The sequence below is a fragment of the Microtus oregoni genome, unplaced genomic scaffold, assembly GCF_018167655.1.
Source record: "Microtus oregoni isolate MIOR12 unplaced genomic scaffold, Mior012 000067F_000, whole genome shotgun sequence".
NCBI lineage: Eukaryota > Metazoa > Chordata > Mammalia > Rodentia > Cricetidae > Microtus > Microtus oregoni.
In genome coordinates, this window is record NW_024543953.1 from 4,945,973 (window position 1) to 4,961,578 (window position 15,606).

A 15,606-nucleotide genomic window follows, 5' to 3' on the forward strand; every position below is an offset into this window, starting at 1 on the left:
CAAGAAGGGAGGGTTGAAAGGACTCTGGCCAAGGAGCTACCTAGGCTGGCTAGACTCTGGGGTTCAGGAAGCTTGGATTCTCAGAGCTGAAGAGTCCAAATATGGCTCTTGCAGGACAGCTGTAACATCAGGGGTCTCTCTCCCTTGCAGGACAGCTGTAACATCAGGGGTCTCTCTCCCTTGCAGGACAGCTGTAACATCAGGGGTCTCTCTCCCTTGCAGATTTAGATTTTTTCCAAGTTTGAACCTGTACCCATACAGTAGTGAGGAACCAAGGTGACATGTGGGGAAAAGGATACCAGAGCTAGTATGAGGATGCATTCTCCTTCCCACAGACCAACTGTCTTCTCTGAGACTGCCCATCCAAGAGATTACCATTGGCTGCATTCATCCATCTTGAATAGCAAGTTCCTTGGAGACTGGGACTCTCACTTTGTTGCTGTCCTCATGACCAGCTACATCCAAGCCTGTGGTTCTGTCACAGAAGGTGGACCCTTTGCTCCCAACAACAGAGAAATACTTGCAAGCAAACCTTTTCTATATCATGGCCTGATGTCAGGCTGACAGGGGCACCTACACTGGAAATCTCCAGCCTTATTGGATTCATACAGATGTCATTTGCTACGTCTGTCTTTAGCCACTGGGTCCCATGCTCTTGCTCTATCCTGCTATTTTTGTTTTATGCCTAGGGAGTCCATCTAGGGCTGAGATATAAACTCTGTAAAACCGGCAAAGCCAGGATTGAGCCCTACAAAAGGTTTGCAATGGTTGCTTGCAGATTTGGAGCTGGGCTTCCTCTCCAGTCCTGGGCATAAGGAATTACAGTTAATCCTTAGGAATGGAGCCCCCACCTCTTTATGCTCTTGCTTGCACTCAGACTAGCACACAAGCACTTTCACCTGTGTCCTCTTGTTGTAGAATATTCTTTTAAGGTGTGTTACATTTGTTTATGCTCTGAAACATGTGTTTAATGGTGTAAAAATGTGTTGCTTTTGCTTATGCTGCATTTGTTTAACTCTGTGAAGCTGTGATTTTTTATTTATTTATTTTTTGCCTGTCTAAAACACCCAATGGGTTAATAAAGAGCTAAATGGCCAATAGTGAGGCAGGAGCAAGGATAAGCGGGGCTGGCAGGCAGAGAGGATAAATAGAAGGAGAAACAAGGAAGAGCAAGAAGAGGATGCTAGGGGCACCTACCCAGCTCCCAAATAAATCACACATGGAGGCTTATTCTTACTTATAAAACCTGGTCTTAGCTTGTCTTATTTCTAGCCAGCTTTTCCTTTCTTAAATTATCCCATCTACCTTTTGCCTCTGGGCTTTTTCTTTTCTTCTATATGTCTTATTTTTCTTCTTACCATGGCTGGCTGTGTGGGTGCCCCCTAGCGTCCTCCTCTCCTTGTTCTACCTTGCTCCTTCTTTCCTTCCAGATTTCCTCTCCTGTTTATTCTCTGTTTGCCAGCTCCCCCATCCTTCCTCCTGCCTCGCTATTGCCCTCTGGTGGCATCTCCTTGTCACCCTGCACTAAAATGATCACTGTTCTGTGATCTTAGAAGTCAGCGCTAGGGCTGGGGATTTATCTCAATTGGTGGAGTGCTTGCCCTGGATTCAGTCCACAGCACTGCTCAGAGCAAGTGTGGTGGTCCACATTCACACTCCCGGCACTTGAGAGATGGAGGCAAGTGGAACAGAAGCTAACACTCATCCTTGGCTACATAGTGTGTTCAAGGCTGGCCTGGAATACTAAATAATGTATTCATGAATGAAAGAAAGAAAATGAAACAATGCTAGAGGCTTTCCATCTTTCATTCCCAGTTTACCTCTGCTTGGCATCTGGCTCCAATCTCAGAGCAGTTCCAGACCCCATATCCCCCTACCACCCAGACTTGGAGAAGGCAACCAGTCTGCTCTTTACTCTCACCCAAGCCCTTGCCAGAGCAATCCAGTTCCAGAGATCTTTGGGCCAAGAGCGGAGGACCAGCTGCTAATTGGATTAAGTCCTTCTTACCTCTTCCCAACATCTATTCCAGCTCTCTGCAAGATGCCCAGAAAGACATGGCTCCTTCCTCTTGGGGTGGGCGGATATGAAAACAGCAGAGGGCCAGAGTGAGGGCCCCAGGGTGGGGTGGCACCCAGAGGATACCACAGCCACTAGGGAAAATTTACCTCCAAGCCCATTTCCCCTGAGATTCCTACATCCAGACTAGAGCATCAAGGAGCCTGAACTTGGTCAGAAGGGTGTTAGCTCCTTAGACAGGCCGCCGGACTTTTCTTTTCTATCATGGTTCCCTCTTCCTCTATGTTTAGTATAATATGACAAGGTGGGACTAGGTTGTGATCCAGAGAGAAGTGGGAAAATGAGATTTGTGCCTCCCAGAGGTAATTAAAAATGTATTTGTGGGGGGCGGGTAGGTGAATGGTGTGTGTGAACTATGTATGCATGTGTGTCGTGTATGTTAACTGTGAGTGAGGAATGTGTGATGTTTGTGGATGTGGGGTGATAGTGTGTGTACATGTGTGGTGGGTGTATGTGTGTGTGGTGTATGCATGGCGGGTGTGTGGGCTGGATGGTATGTGTATGTGTAGAGGGGTATGTGCAGGGTGTGGGGTTATTATGTAGTGTGTGTATGTGTGTGGTTTATATAGAGATACGGGTGGTGTGTGTGGTGTGTATATGGGGGAAGGGGTGTGTATCTGTGGTTTGTATATAGTTAAGGGTAGTGTGTGGGTCTAGGGTGTAAGTGTGGTGTGTGTATGGAGTGTTGCATGCATGTGTATGTTTGTGTGGGGTGTTTATATATGTGTGTGAGTATGCATATGTGTGGATGGTGTGTGTGGTATGTGGTATGAGGTGTGTGTAGGAGTGTGTGGTATGTATATAGTGTGTGTGTTTGTGGTGTATGTGGTATGTGTATGTGGGGGTGTACGTGTGTGATGTGTGTATGGGCGTGTTGTATGCATGTGTATGTGTGGGGTGTGTATGTGTGTGAGTATGTGTGTATGTGTGAATGGTGTTGTGGTATGTATATGTGTGTGGTATGGGGTGTGTGCATGAGTGTGTGGTGTATATGTAGTGTGTGTGTATGTGTTTGTGGGGTGTGGGGGGAGTGTAGGGGAGTGTTGTGTGCATGTGTATACGTCATATATATGTGGTGTTTATATATGTATGAGTGTGTATATATGTGTGGATGGTGTTGTATGTATATATGTGGTATGGGACGTATGTATGTATTTGTGGTGTATGTGGGGGTTTATATGGGGGGTGTATGTAAATGGGGGGTATAGGTGGGGGGGCACACACACACGTGTGTGTGAGTTAGTTTTAGAGGCAGAGCAAAGCTGCTCCTAGTGCTGCCCCCGTTCTCATCTGCGCTTTCTCACAGTGGTTCAGTGTCTGCTGTCCCCAGTCCCTCTGCTCCCTGCAGCATGTGGTAATCTAGCTAGATTAGCTCCTGTGTGCAGCGGCTCTCCTGCTCTCGCTCTCCTCTGACTCGGCTCTGATGCCTCTGATGAAACCAGACATATAGCATTCTAGAAAAACAAGATATCTGTGTCTCCATTGGCTTGTTGTTTCTGTCTGTCCAATCAGGGCAAGGACTTCTTACCCAGAGGTTGCTTGGCAACCTTGAGAAGCCACAGTAGTAAGGAGATAGGTAGAAAAGGAACTTTCTACCCATGAGTGCTTTGAGAGCATCTGGATGTGGAAAGGACTGGCCCCATCTACCGCGCTCAGGCAGGCCAGAGTGCTTCTATTTTTCCCTTTGCCCTCCTCAGCCTAACCTGCCTCAAAGAGACATGTACAGATCAGAAGTGAGATCTTCTATGTAAGTGTCCTTTAAGATGTCCCCCTGAAGCCCCACTACCTGGAGGCTGCATCACAGTACCTCTTGCTTGCCAACTGGGTAGAAGCCCCAAGAAGAGTTAGTTGGCAACTCCCCAAAGAGCCGGAAGTCATTTCTCCATAAAGGCAGGATAGAAATGTGTCTTGGTGGGACATTTGGGAGGCATTTTGAGGGAACCCAGGGCCTTGTGAGTGCTCAACAACTACTGATAAAACTGAACTACATTCCCGGGCCCATTCAGGCTTACTGTCTTGTTGGGAAAGGAATTGGGCTTCTGAGATGCAGTCAGGCTCAAAGGAAAGCAGCGGATGCAGGAGCACCAACCCTGGTTCATTTCTGGCACGTACCCTTGCTCCTTTGCCTGGGGAGTTGCCACTGGTTCTTTCATGCAAAGAAGTAAGGGACTATCGAAGTTTTTCACATTTGAAAGCATCAAAAGACCCAGGGACCAAGGGCTCAGGCTTCAGTGGTCTGCCTAGAGGCATTAACTGTATCCATGCATTCTGGCTCATGGGGTCATTCCACATCCTACTACAGCTTCAATGCCATGATGAGGTGTCATTCCTGGCATGCAGAAGATTCAGCCTGCCTGGACTGCACTTGGTACAGTTTATGGGAGAGCAGGCTCTTGCTGATGTGGCTAATTTAGTCTAGTCTTTGCCCCCTTCACTTCCCCTTTAAGTGTGCCCCCGACTTCCATGGAAACATGTCCAGGTCCTGCCAGCTGGCACCATTACTGAGCTGGTCAAAGCCTAGCCCTGGAGGGACCCAGAGGGTAGAAGACCCTAGGAAGGAAGGATTTTTCCTTAGCCAGGGCCTTGCTTTCTGTCATGCCCACAGCTCTGAACATCCCAGGCTCTCTTTAGGTTTGCAGGATCAGCTGTGATTATTCAGGGTAGCATCCAAACCTGTCACAGTCTAGGATGTTACCTAGCCCTCAGCTAGTCCTCAGCTTTGGGTCTCTCAGCATGGAGAGCAGATGAATAGCCCTCTTCTGGCCCGCTCTCGGCAAGCCAGGGAGGAGGTGACGGGGGAGAACAAAGAACAAGGAACCTGTTGGCCCTGACCAGATTCTCTTCCTCATCTGAATCTGAGGCCACTCCTTAGCACTGGGTCCGTGAGGAAACAGGATGAGGAGCCAACCCCAAATAGGACTACATCATCTTACAGATAACAAAACCAAGGCAGCCCAGAGCAAATGAACGGATTTGCCCACGATCTGACAGCTACTAAGGTGTAAAATGGTAGTTCAGTCCTAAAGCAGCGGGTTCCCTGGGCCCTTGCCCTACCTCCAAGCCTACCCCCGAGAGGTGTTTCACCTGAGATATGCTTCAATCCTATCCTCTCAATTCTATAGTGCCGGGTCAACTCCGTACTAGTCTCCATGACACTGTTGGCTTCCTCGTTGCCAACTCTCCTCCCTAGTCTCTTTCCCTTAGCACTCCCTTAATAACAGACTAGAACAGACAGCAACAAGTTCCATATTCTCCAGGTGAGCAGCCATGGCTGTACGGGTAGGTGTGGCATTCAGCTGGTTCTCTAGGCTCTCTCTACACTTCAGAACTCTACTGCCTCTGTCCTTCCTGATCCCTGAAGGAAAATCTGCATGATCTTGGTGTGATAGGATCACAAAGGGCCTCTACAAGTTCATTTTCTGTCATGTAGGTGACGTAATAACCAGGCTAGCTTAATATGAAACAGCAAATTTTAATGAAGGGATAGCTTACAACACCAGGGATCCAGCGATGAGCAGGAGATACAAAAAAAGACACCCGCCAGATTTATAAGTAAACATTAGCCCGAGGCGAACACGCCCCTCCAATGGGCTGGGCTATCCCTACACTGTCATAATGTAGTAGCTGGGGCTTGGTGCTTTAGAGAGGACAGATACTCATTTAGTTCTGGAGACTCGAGGCCATGGTCTGAGCGGTCACTCGGGTAAGGAACTCATGGCTGGTGGTGTCACCGTGGCAGGCAGGAGAATGTGCGTGTCAGAAAGACAACTTACATGGTGAACTGGGAAGCCAAGGAGAAAACAGAGCTGGACTAGACTTGCTTTTGGGTGACAAACACCCATGAGAACTAACCAAGTTCTCCCAAGACATTAATTCTATCATACAACAGTCGTCCCCGCGATCTAATTACCTTTCATTGAACCTTACTTTTTGTGGGGGATGGGGATGGGTGTGTGGGTAGAGGGGATGAGTATGGATGGACCTGTGTGTACATGTTCATATGCACATGTGGAAATCAGAGGTCAATAGCAGGGGTCTTTATCACTGTTTGCCTTACTGTATGAAATAGGAACTCTCCGTAAACCTAGAGTTCACCCATTTGGCTAGACTGACTGTCCAGCAAGCCTCAGGGATCCTGCTATCTTTGCCTTCCCACTGATAGCAATAAGGATGTATTATTATGCCTAGCACTGACTGAGCCATTTCCACATCCCCCCAAGCTTCACTTCTCAAAAGTCCCACTACCTCTTTGGGGACCAAGCTTCCAACACAAGAGCCCTTAGGGGACACACCACATTCACACTCTAGAGGTGACCAATAAGCCATTAGAAATTCATGTATTGACAAATCTGTGTTTGTCTTTGATCCCAGGAGCCCACTGAATCCACTAGTAACATTACAACTCTGTTGAAAACGAAACATCATGAGCACTTCAGGAGGTAATGGAAAAGGTGAGCCTGGGCTACATGTCTGCTTGAATTATCACCAGCAAACCCCTAGAGGGACATGAACGTTGCCCAGGCAGCCGATGGATGACTTCATAATGGGAGGGCTGGCAAGGGCCCTGGGACTAGGGGCTGGGGTTCCCTCGTTAAGGCTCTTAGGTTTGCCCCTGCCAGGGAAACCTTTGTCAGCCAGTGAAGAGGAGCGGAAAAATGTCCTGAAGCAAATGAAAGTGCGAACTACACTGAAGGGCGACAAGAGCTGGATAACTAAGCACGAAGACTCAGACGACCATGCTGTGTAAGTCCAGGAGGCAAGGCCAGAAGGGAAGGCAGCAATCAACACTGAGGGTGGGGGCATGGCACCCAACCCTAGCTAGGGATGCTGAGGACATTCCACCATTTAGAGCTAGGTCAGGCTGTGGGTCACCAACCAGGTGAGGGTAAAGCCTGAACACAGCCACAGATGGGATGCTGAGGCATGTGTGGTCACACACCTGTAAGGTAGGTCGGGAGAGGAAAAGGTAAGATGCGGTGATGGTGCATAGTAGGCCGGTTTGGGGATGGAGCCACAGGTTAACAGGTGGCAGGGAGCATGGGAGCCACTATATTCAAGTCCTGTCTTTCCACAGAGCGCTTCCCTCAGGACAAAACTACGCTACACCCTCATCAGTTGGAGAGGGATCAAATGCCAGGTAAGAGGTGGTACCTAACTGAGTCTTAAATGGACCCCAGAGGCTCTTCTGCTGCCAGGAGGGGTGGACATCACATAGGGAGCACATAGGGAGGCTGAATTGAGTCATTTGAAATACATGGATAAGACAGGCTCTTTGGGCTTCCCTTTGAATGTTTTTTTTTAAAGATTTATTTATTTATTATATATACAGTATTCTGTCTGTCTGCTTGCTGGCCAGAAGAGGGCACCAGATCTCATTACAAATGGCTGTGAGCCACAATGTGGTTGCTGGAAATTGAACTCAGGACCTCTGAAAGAGCAGTCAGTGCTCTTAACCTCTGAGCCATCTATCCAGCCCCAATTATTTTTTAAGATTTATTTATTTAAGATTTATTTATTTATTGTGTAGGCCAGAAGAAGGCACCAGATCTCATTACAGATGGTTGTAAGCCACCATGTGGTTGCTGGGAATTGAACTCAGGACCTTTAGATGAGCAGGCGGTGCTCTTAACTAGCTTCCCTTTGAATGTTTCTGCAACTTGGCTATCTCCAAGAAGCTGCTCCCTGATAAAATCACAGTCTATAGGAATAAATGCTAGCTTTGTGGTACCCTTAGACCTACCTAGCTGCACAATTCCAGCCCAGAACTCTAATATTTCTGGATAGGACGATCTGCTGAGACCTGTCCTCTCGCCAACTCCTTGAAGGGGCCCTCATTGCCTTGCCTGAGCCCAAGATTACCCCCTCACTACTTCTAGCATGCTCTCCCTAGTGCCCCCCAAGTCTTCTGAACACCATCTTTTGTTGACACATAGCAAGCCCCAGTGCCCAGAAACTAACATTTTCCACTTTCAGCCCCACTAGGGGCCAGAGGAGTGGTAAGGGAAGGCCAAAGAGCATTACCTTCTGTTCGCTTCAGCCCCAGACTGAGGCAGCCTGGGCTCTGACCAAGGGACTTTCAGTCTGATCCAGGAGGCCCTGGTGCCTGGAAAAGCAGAAACTTCTGGAACTCTGCAGTAAATGTTAAACCATAGAGCAAGCCTGCCTGGCACCCTGTTGTAAGCCAGGACTATGCTGGGCATGGCTGGGGTGGAGTCAGCCATGGCAAGGTTCCTGGGAGAGACTGAAGGAAAGCTAGGTGGAGCAAAGTGGGCACCTGGCCACTATATTGGGATACACCTGACCACTATACTGGGATAGCCATCTGCTGTAGTTGAGAACCAGTAAAAATCGGTGGCCTGAGCTCTGTAGTGAAGCTGCCATTCCCTTCATGTTTCCTTTTCTCTTGGCAGTTCTCCGAACACAAAGGCTCCTGCTGGTTACATCATACGGTAAGTGAACTCAAGACTCTACCTGCATCCTCATACCACTAGGGCCACACCCAGACTTCTCAATACCTTTCGGTGTCTCTTGTAGGGGAGTGTTCACCCGAACAATAGACAGCTCATCTAACTCCCAACAGCACCACTCTAAGACCAATGGAGCTCCAAGAAGGTACATCCTTTGTATGCTGGCCAGATGCTCAATAGGAAGGTGGGGGAGTCTTGTCCCGAGCCAAGACCAAGGAAGGGCTAGCAGAGGAGTAAGAGAATGTCCTGCCTGGCTCTGGCCACTGGCCAAGGGCAGTGGCTGGGAGGGGAGCTCTGCATAGAGATGTGGATTATGCCTCCACTTCCTAGTGCCCACAGGCCTTTTTTTTTACTTACCCCATGTCCCATTGGCCTCACAGCTGGCACCTTGCTGAGAATATTGAAGTCATGTGCTTAGTTCACCTTCCTACTATGCCAAGGAGGCATGTTATGTAAACACCTTGCAATTAGTCATTATGCAAATGAGAGCCTGGCGGGCTGTTTCCTTGTGATGGAGCTGGGTCTGTCATGCTCAAAGTGCCTGGCAGGGCTGACGACAAGGAAGAACATCTCCTAGTGGCCCGCATCTCTACGGGGCTGTGTGGGTAAAGGTAGAGGCAAGAGCTGACCTGTGGTTGGGCAGATGGAAATGTCTTGCTCTTCTAGTGCTTCTGGACTGCCAGGAGCAGCTAATTCTGCTTCTGCTCCGCACTCCTCTGCTTATAAGATGACTACGGAAGATTATAAGAAACTGTAAGTATATAATGATCCCAGACACTGAACCCATCGAGGGGAGATGGACACTTACTTCTAAACTAGTCACTTATCTGGGGAGATCTAGTCTTATTGGCTTGACAGCCTTGCCACTTATAACTGTGGCCTGGAGCAGAGGGTGACACAGCTCTAGAAAATTGAATGGCTATTTCTAATACAATTATATGAGGCAAAGCAAAAGTTGTAAGAAACTTCTGGAAGGAGCACATTCTAGAAAATGGACAATGAGCCATGGCTATGAGGCCTGCTGCTCACTGTCTGTGTTTTCTGGATATATCCCTGTGCCCCTTCTTAGGTCTCAAGTTCTCAGGCAGGACTGGCTTCAGCTAAGCTATGCTCGGAGGCATGATGTTTCTTACATTGTCACTGTCCCCATAGACTATTGCTGTGGGCATTTTGTGTCTAAAGCTTCGCTTCACTTGAGGTTCCTTCCAAGGGCCCCAGGCCCAGGAGGAGAGCTCTGGACAAATGTCTGGATTGTGCCAGCACTTCCCAGGACTCCACATCCTTGTACAGCTTATTCCTTGCCCCATCGTCCTGTTAGTGGCATTGGCAGTCATGAAGCCAAGGTGCTAAGGGGAGTAACTTGCAACAGGGAACAGGAAGGACATGGAGGAAGAAGATTCATAACTGTTTCTCTCCCCCACAGGGCACCGTACAACATCAGGCGCAGCTCCACATCAGAGACCGAGGAAGTGGAGGTGCCCTTCACCTCAGATGAACAGAGACGGAGGTAATGTTAGCCTTTATAAGCATAGCCATGAGTACGGCCAGGGCCAGAGCCTGTGCTGGAAAGGATTCTACCAGTCAGAGCACAAAGTGCATAGCACATAATCCGTGAGGACACTCATGGTGTGTAGGTCCAGTTGGCATTCCACAAGTTCGTGAACATCTCAGTGCTGGGCCAGCTCAGGAGACGCTCCTGAGAACCTTGCATGGGTAGAATCTAGGAAACACAGGACTATGGATAAGGCTCACGTGTAGATTCAAACTGTCTCAAGAAACTTGAATAATATTCAGGGTAAAGTGCCCCGGGAAAGGCTGTCTGCACCCGCCATCTCTGGGTTTATTGTGTTTGCAGTGTTGTTTGGTTGCAGGAATGGTCTCCAGAGTTTCAAGTGCCCCTTGCTTACAACGGAGGAGCCCAACTAAAGGCCAGCATCAGCCAGCTCATATGTGCTTTAGGAAGCATAGTGACAGTCCCTTTTGAAGGCCTGGAAGGATGGCACTTCTGTGCAAAAAGAGCACACAGTTGCATGAGCTTTGAAATCTGGATAGTGCAGGGCCATGGGGAATGAATAAGAAACTCTGGAGGTGCCTCACATTGAATGCCATTCTGACACTTGCTTAGGTGTGTGCACTTAGGCAAACAACCAGAGCAGTGGCCAGGCTCCATCAGTTATGGAGTATATCAGCACCTACTTGCCTGGTTGTGAGGATCGATGAACCAGTGTGAGAATGTCAGCATCCAGGGCTGAGCTTGACATGTGCTACATGCTCCCTAAGAAAAGGTCCTTCCCTCGGTGTCCATGGTTCCTCTGAATAGTTCTTAGAGCAGTGCTATCCTAGCTTACCCTCCTCAACTCCCTGAGGGTATTCCTGGGCCAGTCCATGAATCTCCAAGGCTAGGCTGGCAGAGTGGCTAGTTTGACACACGTCAGATGCCCTCACCTCATACCACCCCAGGTCACAAGCTGCAAGTGGTGTTTTGAGGAAGACGGCCCCACGGGAACACTCTTATGTCCTCTCAGCGGCTAAGAAGTCCACTAGGTAAGTTGTCCAGGAATGAGGCCCCGTGGGCTTGAGCCTGCCTTGGCCATTACTGACTCCATGACCTGAGGTCCTTCTCTACTGGGGTTTCGGCTTTCCTCTGACTGGTGAAAGAATAAGGGTATTCCAGCTTTGACCTTCTGGCGAGTCTCAGATGTACTTCTTAGAATAAAATCAGGAGGTACTGGGAACAGGAGAGGCTGTAAGATGGCACCTGCCCTTCAGCTTTTTCCAACATGTTACCACTCTGCTTCCTTTCTAGCAGTCCTACCCAGGAGCTGCAGGCCCCATTTATTGCAAAGAGGTGAGTATCACCAAGGGAAGGAAGCCTCAGGAGCCAAATGCTAGCCAGGCAGCGAGCCTCCTGTCAGGGAGCAAAGAGAGTTGTCCTCCCCAGTCATAGCAAGAGTCCATTTGCTCTGGCCCTGCCCTGTACTCTCCTGTTGCCCAGAACCCCGAGAGATACTCCCTAGGAGTTGATGAGGATGTTATGGATTGGTCCTCTAGGGCAAACGGGGAAAAGGGGAATGGTTGCTTTGTCAGGAGACTACTAGCTGAGTGAGGCAAGGATCAATTTCTGTCGGAGGAAAATGATGGATAGAAGATAGAGAAGAAACTTATATGAAGGTGAATCTGAGGGACTGGGACCTTTAGTTGAGTGGACATCAAAGGCCTTCCAGATAAGGTGGCATCCATAATAAGCTGTAGGTGGAAAGTCAGTGAGGAACCAGTGTTCAGGCCAATACCTAGGCAGAGCAAAGAGCAGAGTGGAAATAGGGTGCTGTTGAGTGACAGTCGCTGACAAGAAAGCAGGGAGCGGCAGCACAAAGTACTGGAGAATAGTGGGTGCTTCTTAGCTCTCAATAATGGGGTAGAATGCTTTAAAACCCCAGAAGTGGAGGTCAGAACTCTGAAATTGGGGTGTTGGAAGGATTGGGACAAATCGTATTTGCCTCACCAAGCTAATGTCTTCTTCATTCACATCGATTGTATCTGTGTCCAGATTTCCTTAGTCTCAGAAGGACATTGCCATTGGATTCAGGGCCTCTCCTAATTTAGCAGGACCTCGTCTTAACCTTTTTATATCTCCTAAGAACCTATTTCCAAATGAAGTTCCCTGGGATCCAGGAACTAGCCCAATGATAATGTCCTACCCACTCCCCCTGAGCTGGAGTGGCCAAGACACCGGTAAAAGCACCAAGATAGCTGAGAAAACCACAGGGACCTCTTTTCTTGCCCACAGGGTTGATGTGGATGAGGATGTGCCTCCCGAGAAAAAACAGGAGCCCGCTGCTCTAGCACGATCTGTTTCTGGCAGGTAACAGTCACTCCTTAGCTGTGAGAGACGGGCCACTGCAGTGGCGTCCTGTTCTTACACTTGCTCCTGGTACTTCTCTAACTTGGCCAAGTTTACCCCACCTAGGGGGCAGGCCTGTTGTCTCCAGCACTTCTCACATCTGCCTTCTTTGCCAGTGTAAATGGAGGAAGAGCCCACGTGTCTCAAGCAATTCTACTTGGGTGTATACCAAGTATTCCCAGCCCCTCTGGAAGCCAGGAACCCAGGTGGGTTTCAAGAACCATCTCTGGACTATGAGCTGGTAACATGGTTTCCCGCTGGTCTGACTGGCTGTGTTTGGCAACCTAGGAAGGTCTAGCGGTGCGGTGACAGTGCCAGGTCATCTAAGTTCTACCTGTCTCACTTTCAGGTTGCTGCCTCCCATACCCTGGTGGCCTTTCTAAAATGTCAACCTAGCCATGTCAAACCCTCGTCTCTACTTCAAGCCCATTTCACAGCTTCCTCTTAGCAGACACATCTGTTCAAATGTCCATCTAGAAGACCCTGTACTTTCTAAGATTGGCCTAGAGTCAGCTCCAAGTAGGAGACTGGCAATACCCTTTCACCCGCCTACAATCAGTGACTTGAAATTAGTTACAGTGCCAAGAAGACTCAAACAAAGAACAGATGAGGGCAAAGAGGTGGGGAAGATGGGTCTGGGTATCACACTGCAGCTAAGCACCAGACAGAGAATGCTCTTGGGTGCTGACACAGAGGGAAAGAGGAAGCTTCTCTCCCAGAAATTCTCCAGTCTCTCCTTTGGCCCGCAGTTTGAAAACTGAGGAGATCGTCCGTTTGCAGATCACAACCCCCAGAGCAGGACTCCGCCTGGTGGCCCCGGACTTGGAAGCCCTGAGGTACTGAGGCCCCATTGCTGTCCTGCCTCCCTTTGCACCTTTCTCAAGATGAGTAGGAGGCAGGAGGCTCAGTCTAGCACTGTGGGGATAACTAGTTGGTAAAAGGTGTGGCCAATCTGCATTCTCTACCAGTCTCTCCATATTTTATTCAACAATAATTATGTAATGAGTATTTGGTTTTTGTGAGGCCAAAAGCCTGGCCCTGAGACCCAGTGGTAACTGGAACTCCCTGGGACAGAACTACTGATTCTGACAAGATCAACCATAGCATGTCCTCAGAAAGTGACAGGACTAACCAGCCAAACTGGGTGGGGACACTGGGTCTGTGTATTTTAGAACCAAGGTTTTAATTGTCTTGTTTATAAGAGAAGGCATTGGGGTGGGGTTCTTGGGTCTGCTTCCATGGTTTATAATGCCACAGTGCCCTGTGCTTAAGATGAGGAGCACAAAGGTCCAAGCTCTTTTCCTGGGAGAAGCAGCACGATCCCAGACGAAGGAGCACAGCTCTCTGGTCTCCTGAGCATCAGGTGGGACACCTGGAAACCAGGCATGGATGACAATATTACCCAGCACTCCATCATCAATCACCTAACACTCTGCCACCTTTCTTTCTGTCTGACTTCCACGTTCCTGCCTGGGGACATTTGGAGGTCATTAGATGATGGCAGGAAAGGAGTGTGAGTAGCAGTTGGTGGAGTATGTGGACAGGGAAGAACACTGGAACATGAATTGGTAAAGAACAGATAAGGTGGAGAAGATAAAAGGATACCAGAAATACGGAACCAGGGAAACAGAGGGTATCACAGGGCTGAGGGAAGAGAGATTGGAAGTCTGAGGGAGAGACCCACTGGTGGGTGACCCAGAGTAATGCCAAGACTGACTCCTGGACTTGATAACACGGCTCCCTGATGAGGAATTAGGATTAGAAAGTTGAGGGCAGATGCCTGGGCTCCAGCTCTTCTTGTTACTTGTGGAACTTGGAGCACACCGGCTCAGGCCTTCTGAGCATCAAGCGGCTCATCTGGAAAACGCGCATGGATGGCAATAGTACCCATGTCTTGAAACTGATGTGGAGAATTAACCTGTGGAAAGTTGGAAGAATAGAGTCTGGCCCCTAGTCGATACCAGTGAGGAGTAGTGAGGATTTGTGAGTTGGCCAGCCCATCATTAGCAAATTTTCAGCACCTAAGAGACAAGCAACATCTAAGGATGAGGTGAGCATCAGAGTGTGGGTGGCTGAGGAGTAGTTAAGTCATTTCTTTCCTCTGCAGGCCTTCCCATAAAACCAATGAAGCATCATGCTCTGAAGACTTCAACAGAGATTCAGCTTGGGAGGCTAAGTTTAAGAATTGCAACACAGATTTGGAAAGGTAACTCACTGCGGTGAATAGACCTTCCCCAGAATATAAAGCCCATGTGCACTCAACCAAAGGACTTCCATGGGCCTGGATCCAAAGTCAGCAGCTGAACTAAAGATCAGCACTATACTATTGCTACCTGTCTGCAGAGGGGAAAGTGGAGGGGGAGAGAGGGGGGGCCTAGAGAGAGCAAAACTGTAGTATTTCCCCAAATATCAAATTGCAGAGGGGCACCAACTCCAGACCAGGCTCTCCCTCTCAAAATTCTCCCCCTCCCCCGCTTTTCATTTGGGAGCTCTAGACCCCTAGTGTGGACTGAACCCTGAGAATGAGGGAAGGGGGCCTTAGATGGATGAGGAAGGGAAGTTTTTCTGTCTGCCCTCTCTGACTTGCTAGCAACCCCAATTCCCTGTCTCTTGCTCTGGTGAGCATTGGCCACTAATGTGGCTACCTCCCCCTGAGTTTCTAGCTCATTTGGTTTCTGTTCATGTTCCTTGCCCATTAAATTTGAGTGAAACAGAAATACTTGCTGAAAGAGTCCACTTAGGCTTGGATTGACTCTGATCAGAGCAGTTTAGGGAGCTAAGCAAGGACTTCTGCTCCCAAGTCATCAGACATACACTCAAGACATCAAAATTACACAAGGTTGCGCCTGATCAAAGTCAACAAATGCTTCTCTTCCAATATCAGATCAGCTGCACAGTTGGGTGGTGGCAGCGAGGAACCAGAAGCCCCAGAATCCCCACCAGAAGGTTTGGCTGGAGCAGGTGCGGGTGCAGAGCAAAAAGGGTAAGATTCTAGTGGGAGACAGTTCTCACAGATCCCTGTGACAGACCAGGTTCAAGCAGCCAAACTGCTTGCACTGCTGGGATCGGGACTCCTCTCTCCGGTACTCCCCCATCCTTTGCTCTTGGATTTTCTGCTCTTGGATTTACTTCCATTTCGGTCTAGCCACTGCCACACCTCT

The 15,606-nt window shown here is 48.9% G+C and overlaps 1 protein-coding gene across 1 annotated transcript in view; it reads left to right on the plus strand.

Moving 5' to 3' along the window:
• Positions 1–15,606, plus strand: part of LOC121440254 (zinc finger protein 185-like) — a 51,832-nt gene that overhangs the window by 5,112 nt on the left and 31,114 nt on the right. Inside the window, exons 2-15 of the mRNA XM_041641010.1 lie at positions 6,449–6,528; positions 6,697–6,820; positions 7,152–7,214; positions 8,488–8,526; positions 8,612–8,689; positions 9,211–9,297; positions 9,968–10,051; positions 11,005–11,088; positions 11,351–11,392; positions 12,332–12,406; positions 12,562–12,651; positions 13,195–13,281; positions 14,553–14,651; positions 15,330–15,428. Of these exons, the coding sequence (XP_041496944.1) occupies positions 6,501–6,528; positions 6,697–6,820; positions 7,152–7,214; positions 8,488–8,526; positions 8,612–8,689; positions 9,211–9,297; positions 9,968–10,051; positions 11,005–11,088; positions 11,351–11,392; positions 12,332–12,406; positions 12,562–12,651; positions 13,195–13,281; positions 14,553–14,651; positions 15,330–15,428 (1,079 nt within the window). The 5' untranslated portion in view covers positions 6,449–6,500. The remainder of the gene's footprint in view (positions 1–6,448; positions 6,529–6,696; positions 6,821–7,151; positions 7,215–8,487; positions 8,527–8,611; positions 8,690–9,210; positions 9,298–9,967; positions 10,052–11,004; positions 11,089–11,350; positions 11,393–12,331; positions 12,407–12,561; positions 12,652–13,194; positions 13,282–14,552; positions 14,652–15,329; positions 15,429–15,606) is intronic.